Here is a 12774-nt window from a genome sequence, read left to right as displayed (position 1 = left end):
AAATACACCTCAGCAACAGGCATCTCTTTGGCATCATTCTTGAGGAGATTTTGAAAAGGTAGGTTTTTCCTCCAACGGAAAGAACCACGAAAGTTGGAGTTCAGTGAAATGAAGTCCTTGAATACTGAACACGGAACTCACAGTAGAAGAACATTTTCACACAGGCATATCAAAATTATGAATCCATTTTGTGTTTTCAGCAAAATATGCTTGTGGAGCTGTGGGGGAGGAAGATTTTTTTTCAACAGAGGTTATTAATCTCCATAGACTCTGAACAGCAGAGGGCACCCCATGTCCACATTAACTCAGAACCATGGAGGGCAAATTTGCTCTGGCCCGGATGAGAAACTTCTCAAAAGCAGGCTTTGACCTAAAACTACGGTAAGTCTTGTGTTTGGCAAAGACCATGTAGGGTTATGAGCTTGTTGTTTTCAAGTAACTGAGAGCTGTCACCCAGAACATGGTTGGTTCTCTGTCCAGAGAGCAGGAAAAGATGACACAATGGAAATAAATGGCAAGAAAACGAAAGAATGAACAAACATTTTATTACAGTCGTAAAAGTTAAAACAACCAAATGCAATACGAGAATGCAGAAAAATCTGATAAATTAAGTAAATTACTTAGCACTCTTATTTGGGATCAACATAGCCAGACCTTATGGCTTGGACAAAGAATTTAGCAAATGTATAAGTAATTTTGGAATGCTTATTTTTAAAGGAAAAAATCTAAATACCATTGGTCTGGAGGGAGCCTTATCTGTTAAGGATTAGTTGGGAGCATAAGTCTCAAAAACTCAGAAAGCCATGTTCAAAGAATACATATTTTCGGAGGTCTGTGGGCAAGACAACAATCTAGCCGAACACTGGAAGAAACTTCCTATACTGTGTGACTTTTGAACAGGCAGACATGAATGGCACTAGGCTCTCCTTGTTTGGAGATATTTAGAGATATTTAGAGCAAGACCAGAGGGTCAAGTATGCAATTATTTGTCTGCAGAAAGCAGACCACAGGGAAACTGGGGGTACAGACAAATTCCACTCCTAATGATCCTGTGCTCCAGTGTCTTAGAAAGAACTTAATGGATTTAGTATAATGATATCCATTAATCATCACTGTGTGTGATCCGTCAATAAGCTTAGAATCTTATTACCTGCCAGTCAAATGTCTGTGCAAGGTAACTAGATAAGTTACTATATAAATTAGATGTTTGGATTAGATTATCTTCAAGATCAATCCATCTCTACAGGTGTTTTCCATCACTAAGTGAAGCAATTGCTAAGTAGGAAATCATATGATTGCTTTCCTTTTCCTCACTCCTCTACCTTTTGGAATGCTCACCTCAGCTCTGGAATAATTATCAAGGAGGATATTTCTGTTTATATTCACATTCAATGGAGAGAAAGGGATTGCAAAAGAGTAAGCAGGCACACAGTGAGGAATGCATATTGAAAGCAATGTAGTGGCATTGTCAGCCCGAGCGTGCTCAGGGCTGGGAGCCTCAAGTTTACTCTGCAAACAGCTCTGTTTGTGTGCCTGTTTATTCTCTTATAATCCTTTCCTTTCCAATTTCTGTAAGGGGTTAGGGGAGAAGAACAAAACAGGTCAGACACAATATAATGCACACTGGTTGAAATAACAACCACTTGACTGAAGGATGCTGCAGTGCAAAGGTCATAAAGTTATATCTTCAGTACTATCATTAACTTCCAACAATCCCTGAACAAGGCAAATGGTAAGTGAGAATTATTTGTACCGTCAAGTGCCAGAAAATTCATAAAATCCAGGCAGTTCAAATGGATATAAAGATTTATTGCAAGCTTAAGCTCTCAACATTAATCTGAACTACTAACAGTAGTTCAAACTGAGATAAGAGTCAATGAAATTCAAGGTGGGCTAGACTTAGATCTCCTGCGGATGTGAAGGGACTCATGACTAATGATGAGTTTGACCATTCCCTCAGGCTCAGCCTGGTCATCTCCTACAGTATTATTATTATTACATGATGTACATGATTATAATTGGTGGGAAGAATATAAGTGAAAAATCGGAAAGCGGTACCCAGGACAGCAAACAGGGATTCTCCTGATTTTATAAGATGTTTACATTGAATCAATGATGGGTTGTCAATTTTTTTACTACTGGTTTGGGTGCGCTCGTGTGATACTTCTGTGCATGCGCAGAAGCATCCGGGTGGGTAGGCGGAGCCTCCTGACACCGGTATTACCGGTTTGCCCGATCTGGGCCGAACCAGGAGCAACCCACCTCTGCATTGATTTCTCCTGAAATGATAAGCAAATAATAAATCAAATTTGTCAGCATTCATTGATCAAGAAAATCCATAGCTTAGAAGATCCATATTGTACATAATAAAAGTAGCAGAAAGTGGCACATCTACAACTGTAGTAGCTCAATGTGTGTAGATGCAGGTGGTGATTTATGATTTGCTGCTTATTCAACAGAGATCTCATGTAAAATAATGTGAAGGTTCGTGTTTGTTCTGAGTTGTGCCCAAAACATTCGGAACTACAATTGCATTTTGTATGCAGATGGCTGTGATCTTTGTTTTCGTTATGGTTGTCTATAAATAGCATGACAATTATGGAACTTCAACATAATCTGTGCCTCAGGTTCACATATTTGCATCATATAGTGCCAACAATGTCAGATCCAAACTTTTGTACATATAATAGTATCAAAAATCAAAAACCCATAACAGATAAGATTTTTCAGGTAGCCACTATGTAAAACAAACCCATGAATCCAACTGTTACCCTGATAAAAGCACTCTGAGCAAAGTTTATGCTTCATGTGAACTGATACCATGACCCTGACTTAACTGAGTCAAGTAAGAGCTAGTTTATTGTGTAAGTAGCTAAATTCATTTGGTGTTGGGTTTAGAGGGAATTTACAGGTGGTCCTCGACTTATAATAGTTCATTTAGTGACCCTTTGAAGTTACAATGGTATTGAAAAAAAGACTCCTGACCATTTTTCACACTTATGACCGCTGCAGCATCCCCATGATCACGTGATTTATATTCAAAAGCTTGAGAACTGACTCATACTTACGACGGTTGCATTGTCCTGGAGTCATGTGATTCCCCTTTGCAAGCAAAGTCAATGGGGAAACCAGATTCACTTAACAATTGTGTTACTAATTTAAGAACTGCAGTGATTCACTTAACAAATGTGGTGAGAAAGGCCGCAAAATGGGGCAAACCTCACTTAACAAATCTCACTTAACATTTGGAGCTCAGTTGTGGATATAAGTTGAGGACCACCTGTATTTTATTCCAAAACTTCCCTGGGATTGTCTAATCTGTTCAATCTTAGCCATATTATAGAAATAGGAAAGAAAGAGTTAACAGAGAAATAACTTTCGCTTTCTGCTGCTGGCAGACAGGGAGAGTCATAAAACAACTCTGAAAAAAAGGAGCTGCTATAGCAAATATCTTTATTCCTATTTTTCTTTAAAATTCCCTTTTCAGTCACATGGAGGGTAAAAAGGAATGCGATTGCTTTTTTTCCCAGTCATCCTTAAACATCACAACTGCCTTCACTTAATATTCTTTCCCAGGTGAAATCATTTAATGTTGCTAAACATATTCAGCTTAGTTAATGATCACCTTGGGTTGGTCCATATGAATCTGGAAATTTGGTTATTTCAGTGATCAAGTTAACTGTGTGGAATGAATGCAGCTTGAGGATATGTGTATTTATGAATATTCTAAACTATAAGAAATGTTACTAAGGTTTGCTTGCTGAGCTCCTCCGTGATATAACTGAAAGAGAGTGGAGTCCATCATCCAAGCCCAGCCTCAACGCAACTTGCACTGAGGGTTGTTCAGTACAATCTCCTTCTAAAGACCAGCGACTCAGACAAACAACCCCACAACGCTTGGAAACTAAAAGGAGGGCTGGAGCTTGGAGCTAGGCCTTCTGGCTCGTGGAATCCAGCTCCTTTGGCGCCAACAGCTGTTTTTAGATAGGTTGAGGGTCAGTGCTTCAAGTTTTTCTATTTTGAGCCCGAAAGCTGGGGAAATTGCTCAGCCTCTTGCCTCTGCATGTTTGAGCCAAGAGGGCTGGCCAGTCTGGTCCTTTCAGATCCAAACTGCATTCCAGCCTGCCTCTTGAGGAGACTTTCCCTCCTCTGTCACTTAATCTTCTCATGCCCCTTTGCATCGCCGTCTTTCCACACATACATCACAGCCTCGTCAACTTCAGCTTCATCTCCCTGGTGCAAATGTTGTGTGAGAAGAAGTCCCATGTCACTGGACTCTATCAGAAAGCTGCAAGGTCTTCCCTCATAGGAATTCTTGGCTGCCTCTCACCATCCATGTGCCACCTCACCATCTCCCACCTTCTGCCCTTCCAGCAGCTATCTTGTCAGCAACTTCCTGGAATGAGGCTCTGCTTGAAACAGGGCCTAATGGCACCAATAGAAACAGCACAAAGTACCTAAAATGTATCTTCATCTAACTTCTTAATCTTCCATTTGGTGGAAATTAAAACAAAAACAGTTACAGTAATAGTAGCCCATCAACAGAAAAGAGATGAAATGAGCTTGAAAAGGAAGAGTAAACATTCCCCTCCCAAAATAAAGGTAAAAGTAAAGGTTCCCCTCACACATATGTTCTTGTCTCTAGAGGGCGGTGCTCATCTCCGTTTCAAAGCCAAAGAACCAGCGCTGTCCGAAGACGTCTCCATGATCATGGGGCCGGCATGACTAAACGCCGAAGGCGCATGGAACGCTGTTACCTTCCCACCAAAGGTGGTTCCTATTTTTCTACTTGCATTTTTACATGCTTTCAAACTGCTAGGTTGGCAGAAACTGGGACAAGTAACAGGAGCTCAGTCTGTTACACAGCACTTGAACCACCAAATTGCCAACCTTTCTGACAAGCTTAGCATCTTAGCCATTGAGCCAATACAGACACCCAAATTTCATCTTTAAAACCACTGTATGACTAGTCTTAAGAGCCAAGGTCAAAACTGCAAAAAAACCTGGATTCCCCATCTCCCATCTTGGCCCAACTATCAAACTCAGGACTCTCTGCTCCAAGGTGTTACTTCCATAGGGAAATTGAAGAATTGGGAGAGATATAAAATAACAACTGGATCAGGAAACATCCTGAGAACATACTGCTCTTTTTGCTTCCTTGCACCATCATTTTAATACAGCTCCCTAGGGCCCCATCTCCCTCTTTAGATATCAAAATTCATTTCCAGCCCTATTCTCTCCCATGCCAGCTGGCTGCCTGCAACTCAGAGATGTCAGAATGGGGAAGGGCCATTGCCATAAACGTTTTCATTCAACCCAGGCGAGCTCCATCCTACTAATTAGGAGGCAAATTTATTTACTGCAATCTGCATGATCCAGGTATTTAATATTTGTCCAAATCCTGGAATATCCCAAGGGCCATGTGGAAATCATGTGAAATGCAGCTTTTTCGCTTAATTTATACTTAAATCACAGAATGTAGGCAGGTATAATTTGCCTATTTAAAAAAAACAATCCCCATCCCATTGAAAATAGACCATAGACAATCCAGGAATTCACAGTTTCACAGAAGATGTGAAATCAGGATTACATAACCACACACAGAGTTTCAAAAGATAATCAGTGGAGATGATTTGGAGCACTGCTGTTTTCCCCCTCCTCGGTGTTGCAAAGGCCATTCTGTAAAAAAAAAAACGACCCCAAATTTGCTAAACTGACCAACCACATAGTGGTTCTGGATGGAGGTCTGCACCCTTTAATGATTCCAAGTTCACCCCCAAACCTTCCTGTATTAAACCCAGTGTAGTGCAGGGCAATGCTCTGTAGAAGATGCTTTCTGGACCTGTCCAGGTCACCTTGAAAGAATTGTCCATCATGCTTATCAAACGCCAAGGTTGCTCCGTTAAAAGAAACCCAAAATACAGAACAAGAACAAAACAAAAGTAGACCAACCCTTTATTAGGACTAAACAAAACATCATGGAAGAGTGCGAAATGTTAACCTTGTAGTGGAAGGAGTATAGGGGACACATCCTAGGAAGAGGAAAGAGAAATGTGAGAGTAGACCCATTTTAATCCACTGCTGGAATCTGGGTGGAAAGAACAAGCTGTGTAGACTTCCAGGCTGGATGCTGGAGTGCATTTGAAGCGCGTGACAGGTTTATAATGCTTTATAATGAAAAAGATAATTCTTAGTGTCAGGTTCATTGAGATGTTAGAAGAAACAAGCATTCTTTCTTTCAGGTTCTTTTGTCCTTCCAGTTTATCTCAGTGGTCAATCTGTACATGAGAACATAGTTTACCCAAACTCTCTGAGAGATAATAGTTAAGACACCAGCTGCTCTTCTAGGTGTCTGGAACTGGGGTGAGTAATATGGAACTAAATGGGCCTATCTCCGTGGATACCTGCCTAATTTACAAATGAGCTACCAGATGTCCCTCTATTAGCCGGTAGAAATGTTTGCCTTCTTTGTAGTTTTCTTGTTGGATTGGTCTCCTTAGCAACATAATCAGCTTACAGGAAGAGAGACTTCACATGAAATCACCCTCATTGATAACTATTTATCACAATAGGACAAGGCAGTAGGCCTATTGGGGGCTTAAAGGTATGTCCACAGACTATTATCCCATCACAGGTGACAGATGAGCAGAAAAGCCATTTTATACAAAGAAGAAGCGCATTAAAGAAGCAGTCCTGTTCTGTGGATCGGCCTTGGGTTACAACGGCTGCCACTTTTTCTGTCCTTAAAGAGTCTCTAAGACATTAATTAAGTTCCTGGCAAACAGAACTTGCCTTGCTTCACTGTCCACCCCGCACCCTTACAGTACCAGGAAGAAATTAATATGTTGAAAGCTTGTTAAAGTTAAGGTTGGAATATGAGGCAGGAGCCCAGAATCTAAACTTGTGCCTCCGTTGTGATTCCGGACAATGGCATGAGTTACCCTGCTAAGCATAGGGGACATTAAAAAAAAGAGTTGATTGTTGGGAAGAAATGCCTAAGAGATGGCAGGTGCTTGGCTGCGGCACCACCTTCAGCTTGAGAAACTAATCTCAACAAACCGGAACAACAGGAAAAACTTAATTGCTGGAGGCAATATGGAAGACACCTTTAGTATGATTGACAGGAACCTCTTTGCCAAAACCTATGCCTGGCATCTGCCCAGAAGCAGGATCAGGGTAATGTTTCCTCAAGTTTGAGTAAGCTTTGCAGTATGTCCCTTGTTTAGCTCAGCTTCCCCTGAAATCGCAGGCAAGCTAGCCAGAGGACTGTGAAACTGGCAGCTTTACACCACCAAGTAAAGCACCATCATCCACTTGATTCTGCAGGAAATATTCCCCCACTCCTTCTGGGTCTATCCATCTTTCTGCAATGCCAGGGCATCCCTAGGATAAGTCGGTTCCTTGGTCAAGTCATCCACTGTCCTTGGAAAAGTTCTTCCCACCTTGATACCCCATCAGCCCTCAAAATCCCCAATCAGTGAGACCAATGGCTGAGAAGATGAGAGCTGTGGGACAGAGGGCACTGGGGATTGGGAAAAGTTATCTTAGGACGTCCATGATTTTGCTCCTTTCCTTTTTTGCTCTTTCTGGGGAGGACATCAGCCAAACTTCAAGCTGCTCAGACCCAAAGTAACAAGGAAATAACTTTCAGAGGCAGAATGCTTCTTGCTACAGTTATGCATTGAGAGAAAACGTGAGGTTATCATTGTGATTACAGTATACCGCATTCTGTTTGTGAGTTTTTCCTTCAAGGCCCCCTAGCTGGCCAGTGTTTCTGATGGAGTAGCAGACCACTAGATGGATCTTTTTATGATTTTAATAGGGCCCCAATTCCTCCAAATGCCCCCACCCTTGTTTTGACAAGGGACAATATACGTGAGACAGAAAAACACGCAGCTGTACATTTTTAGTTCCAGTACCAAAATAGTCAGCCTGCTGAATCCCCTTTAATAGAATCTGTTTCTGTTTCCCCTTCCCACAGAGCAGCTGGGATAAATGAATGTTCCTTCCAAAGCTTCTCTGCGTTAGAACTGGTTTTGGAACAGACTTTTCCGTTTTAGGATTAAGGATGGAGCCCAACCACTGAGGTGGTTCAATATAACTTGCCCCCTAAACCAAGTATTAGGGTTAGCATAACCAAGAACATACATTTGCTGGTTTATTATTACAACAATGTCCAAAATTTGGGGCGAGTCTGCATCGGGAATCAAAGCTGCCATAGTAGCCATGGCAGTACATAAATAATTTGACCTCAGCCACCCTCTGCTCCCACTACCTCAGTTAATTAGCTTGCTGAATAACAGATAAGGCAACCACAGCAAGCTAGAGAAACAGGCAGGAGGGTGAAACTGACTCTTGCCAAGCAACTGCATGCCAGTAAGTCACAGAAATCTTGCTTCTTGTGGCACTTCTGCCCTTCAAGCTACATGCATGCCTGGGGAGGCGAATTCTTCATTAAAAAGCAGCTGCAGAAATACTCAGCTCCCCAGCCTCCACTAGTTACCTTCTCTGGGACCCCAGGGGGATGTTCTGTAGCCAGCCCCCCCTGTCCATCGTGCCTCTCTCAGGTTCCAACAACCCTCTAGCAGAGTCCTCATTTTCGGCATGAGTGTGCAGGGGACAGGAGTTGCTGGAAAGCTCTGCGGAAGTCCCGGTTAAAGACCGTATAGATGATGGGGTTGAAGCTGCTGTTGCAGTACCCAATCCAGAAGAAGAATTTGAAGAGAGGCTCGGAGATGCAGCAGCCTTCTCCAAGCACAGATTCCAGGCTGTAGGTAAAGAAGAACGGGAACCAGCAGAGGACAAAAGCTCCAATGATAAAAGAAAGGACAAAGGTGAATCTGCGCTCCCGGGCCTGCATCAGACGATTGGTGGAGAGGGACATGTCCCTGCTTCTGCGGTGATGGGGATTGGAGGGAAGCGACCAAGAAAGCCTCGGGGTCCTTGGTGGCCGAGCACTGCTGTTGCCACCGTCATCTACCCTCCACTGCCGAGAGAGCCGTGGCAAGTTAGGCTGGGGGCGAGGAAGCTGGCCGGACTCCATTCCCATCTTCTGCGTTTCCCCAGGAGGCTGGGTGCTCCTTCTGCAGGGATTGTACTTGGCCACGGGGATGAGGTTGGGGTAGGACACCCGCCGTGCTGCAATGACCATGGTGTTCCTGTGTTTGGCCACATGATAAATCCGGCAATAGACTGCAACCATGATGAGGCAAGGGGCATAGAAGGAGGCAGTGCAAGAGGCCAGCACATACCAGGTGTCATCATGCAGGAGGCAGACTTGGTCCTGCTGTCTGGACTTAAACAGTGGTGGCAGGGATACAATGGCAGCAATGGCCCAGACAGCCCCAATCGTCCATTTCACCCTCTGGGGGCTTCTTTTCAGATTATAGCGGGCAGCTCGGGTGACTGCCCAGTAGCGATCTAAGCTGATGGCACACAGGTGCATGATGGAGGCGGTACAAAACAGGACGTCCAGTGACAAGTAGAAACTGCACCAAAGACCCCCAAAACACCAGTAGCCCATGATCTCATTGGCCAAGGAAAATGGGATAATGAGGGTGGCTACCAGGATATCGGCTGTAGCCATAGACACCAGGAAGAGATTCTGTGGGGCCCGTAGGGCACGGCTAGTGTACACAGCTAACACAACCAGCACATTCCCTGTAAACGTCAAAAGAGCCACAGTCAGTACTGCCATAAGGATGAGACTTGTGGCCAGAGGTGAGTGCGGAAAGATGGTGGGTCCCTGCTCGCTCTGATTGCTAGATCCATTTTGCTGTGGCTCCATCCCATTCATCCCCAGACCAGGCCATCCCCTGACTGCCTGCGTAAGGTTCACCAGCTCCCAAGTCTTGCTCAGGTAGGGCAAGTTGTATAGTCAGGATAGCTGCAGAAAAGGATGGCACTGCCACCAACCTTCTTCTCGGTAGGCACCATTCTAAACTAGGAGGCAGCAGCACAAACCTGCAGTGGCCCTGCAGAATCCAAGCTGTCTCGTTGGATGTTGAAGCAGAATCACAGTCTTCAAGAAGGCATGACGGACCTTGAAGGGTAAGATGGATCCCAGAATTTTTTGAGACAGGCGGCAGATCTGATAGTTTCCCCAGCTCACTTCTCCAGCTATTCTCACCAGTTCTTCCTGTTGCTGTAACCTTTCCGGATTTGGATTATTGGGAATATCCAAGACAATATTGGTGGGAAGACAGAAAACTCCAGTCTTCTTGGATACTTCCTTTTGGCTGAAATGATGTGAAGCTCAGCTGGGCTGCTCCAGTTTGAGTCTCTCTGAGGCTGGTCTTTGCGCTCCCTGTAGAGGAGGGAAGGGAGGGGCTGACGGAGTTACTGTTCGGCCCTTAGGCACCCAGCCAGATTTGGCTGGTGGTGGGAGAGGCTGTTTGCTACCAATATTAATGAGCTTCGGAGAGTCTCCCTGAGTTGCTTACTATTGCCCTACCTGTTAAGTGCAAACTGGCAGCAAAGGGGGGAAAGGACTGTGCCCAGTTGCCTTAGTCACTATTTTTGAAATTATAACTGTGCTCTCAACATAAAGTCCTTCTAAGAAAGTGTATTGGAATTTGCAATCCTTATTTGTCCAATCCAGGGCAGGGGTGGGATAAGCCCAAGATCTTTATTTTCTAATCTTCCTCCCTACCAATAAAACTTTTTGCTGGAACAGAAATAGGTTATTGGCTTAATGACAGAAACAAGCATTAACTTCTCGGAGTATTGTCTTTCTCCTTCAATCTGTTAGAAGCCCACATCCATCTGGAAGGGAAGCCAGCAAGTGTGCACATTGGTAGGAGTTGAGAGAGTGGTGTCTCTGCAATTTGGCAGTGCTGGCCAACTTTGGGGGTCAGATGCTAAGCACAACTAGGCCCAGTTAGGACTTGGAGGCTCCTTTGAGAAGTAGATAAAGACTTTCTGGAAGATAGTAATGGCAAGCCCCAATCATGCTGTTGCCCCCTACCTATCCCAAAGCAGTAGTATTGGAAGAAATGTCCATCTGGGTTCAGCTCCAAGTGGAGGAAAAGACACTGGAAACATGGAGGCTGCTGGGAAAGATGGTTTAATGATGGACAGAATCAAATGACTTGAGTTCCTGAACAGAAAAAGGGGATCAGAAGCTTCAGATGTTGGACGAAGAAGAAAAAGAAAGTGAGATGCAAACTTTCTGGTTTTATGCCCACTCTGGCCTTTGATCTTAGTCTTGTATTCTGATTGGTTGACAGACTCCCATGGTGCCCTGCGGGGGCAACTTTTTAGGCTGTGCTTTGAGTCCAAGTTTGGTTGCCCTACTGGTTGATGTAATTTTCCCAGGTGCCTTGCAGTGAGTTTCTGTAGAAGGCTAATCCTACCTTTGTTATAGACTAGCCGAGGCTTTAATGGCTCATTGACAAAGGTGGGGGTTATTAAGAGTGAGTCTGTTTCCTGCCTAAAAGCATGTTTCTCCATTTCTTATCCAGGGAAATATAATATTCTGCCTTTTCAATATTTCCCAGGATATTTTCATTTTTCTAAGAGAGGGGTGGGTTTTAACTCCCTACAGTGGCATATCATCACCGGGCATCGAACACCACTTGTAGGAGACTTCCTTATGCTTCTAATGGTGGTGGTGGGAATTATAAGGGATAAAAACACGGCTAGATTTTGTGAGGATTCTGTAGCTGTGATTGCCTAGACCTGAAACCTGTGCACTTCTGCACCTGCTTAGCGGAATCACCTTCATTAATCCATCAAGTTCCTCAACTGAAGGCTGTATTTTAAAGCCTTTGGGGGCAACCACAAATTAGCAGGATCTGAAATAGATCAATTTATTCCCTTGGTTCTCCTCAACTATCTGCATTGTTCTTCACGTCTTGCTTTTCTTCAAGATTCTTACACAGCCCCAAACCCACCTTTGCTTCCTCACTGGCAAGTTTACCATCATCCCAGCTGTTTCCCCAAAGCCAACTGGCCTCTGCTCCTTGACTAGCAGCTCTTCCAGGACTGGAATTCAGATTCCCGTTATCCCACATTGCCACCCAGTGGCCAGAGCTGTCTGTGCACCAACCTCACTTCCAAAAGAGGCTGCTGGCATAACATGTTGCAGAAATAGTGCCAAATAAAGGAGTAGGTTAAATTTTAAAATATAGCTCGCCTACTGACAGGCATTTGAGAGGAGTGGGCGGCTGAATCTTTTTAAAGGTATTGTTTGCCAAGGGTCTTTATGAACCATTTATAGCAATGCAGTTTCTTTCTCAAATCCAGCCTGGGCATTAGCAATGCAAATGAAGTATCTCAGGGAATTATTTCTCTGCTATATTAAATGCCAGATTTGCCCAGAAGAGACATACAAGCAATTAACAAGACTGCCTAAGGTGTGAATTTGGAAGAATCCTACTTTTGTGCATAAACTTACAAACAACTGAGGGTATAAAGATCACAGGATACTATCATCTATTTTGTTTCTGAGAAGAATCTTTGAGATATGTTTCACTAAAGATGGTGGTTTTTCATGGAAGTAACATCCTTTGGGATTATTTCTAGACCACTGTAATGACAGATATGGAGTGACTTGGGGGTTCCCAACTGTGGGTCAGGACTGCAGTGTGTAGAAGAGAGAGTTGTAAGCCATATAGAGAGGATCACAGTTTTCTGAAACCTGGCCAGGTTTGTTCAGGTACAGTGGAAGTCAACATTTTATTCTCAGTTTTGCTTGATTTGTCCGCACAAATCCAAAGTACACAGTTGCAAAGTTTGAAAACTTTGGTATGTATAATGTAATTATTAAAAGTA

The 12774-nt window shown here is 43.6% G+C and overlaps 1 protein-coding gene across 1 annotated transcript; it reads right to left on the bottom strand.

Moving 5' to 3' along the window:
- Positions 1-5938: 5938 nt before the first annotated feature.
- On the bottom strand, positions 5939-10342 carry LOC106553232 (alpha-2Da adrenergic receptor-like). Its single transcript, XM_014071698.2, has one exon. The coding sequence runs from the start codon at positions 9794-9796 to the stop codon at positions 8594-8596; it is 1203 nt and encodes a 400-aa protein (XP_013927173.2). The 5' UTR covers positions 9797-10342; the 3' UTR covers positions 5939-8593.
- Between the last annotated feature and the right edge of the window lie 2432 nt (positions 10343-12774).

This window comes from Thamnophis sirtalis, unplaced genomic scaffold, assembly GCF_051295495.1.
Source record: "Thamnophis sirtalis isolate CommonGarterSnake01/CBP01778 unplaced genomic scaffold, rThaSir2_p1.2 scaffold_3, whole genome shotgun sequence".
NCBI classification, from domain to species: Eukaryota; Metazoa; Chordata; class Lepidosauria; order Squamata; family Natricidae; genus Thamnophis; species Thamnophis sirtalis.
Note: the sequence above shows the minus strand (reverse complement) of the source record. Positions and strands in the feature narration are given on the sequence as shown.

Coding starts and splice junctions, on each gene's coding strand:
- LOC106553232 (XM_014071698.2), bottom strand. CDS start 9,796: ATGAATGGGATGGAGCCACAGCAAAATGGATCTAGCAATCAGAGCGAG.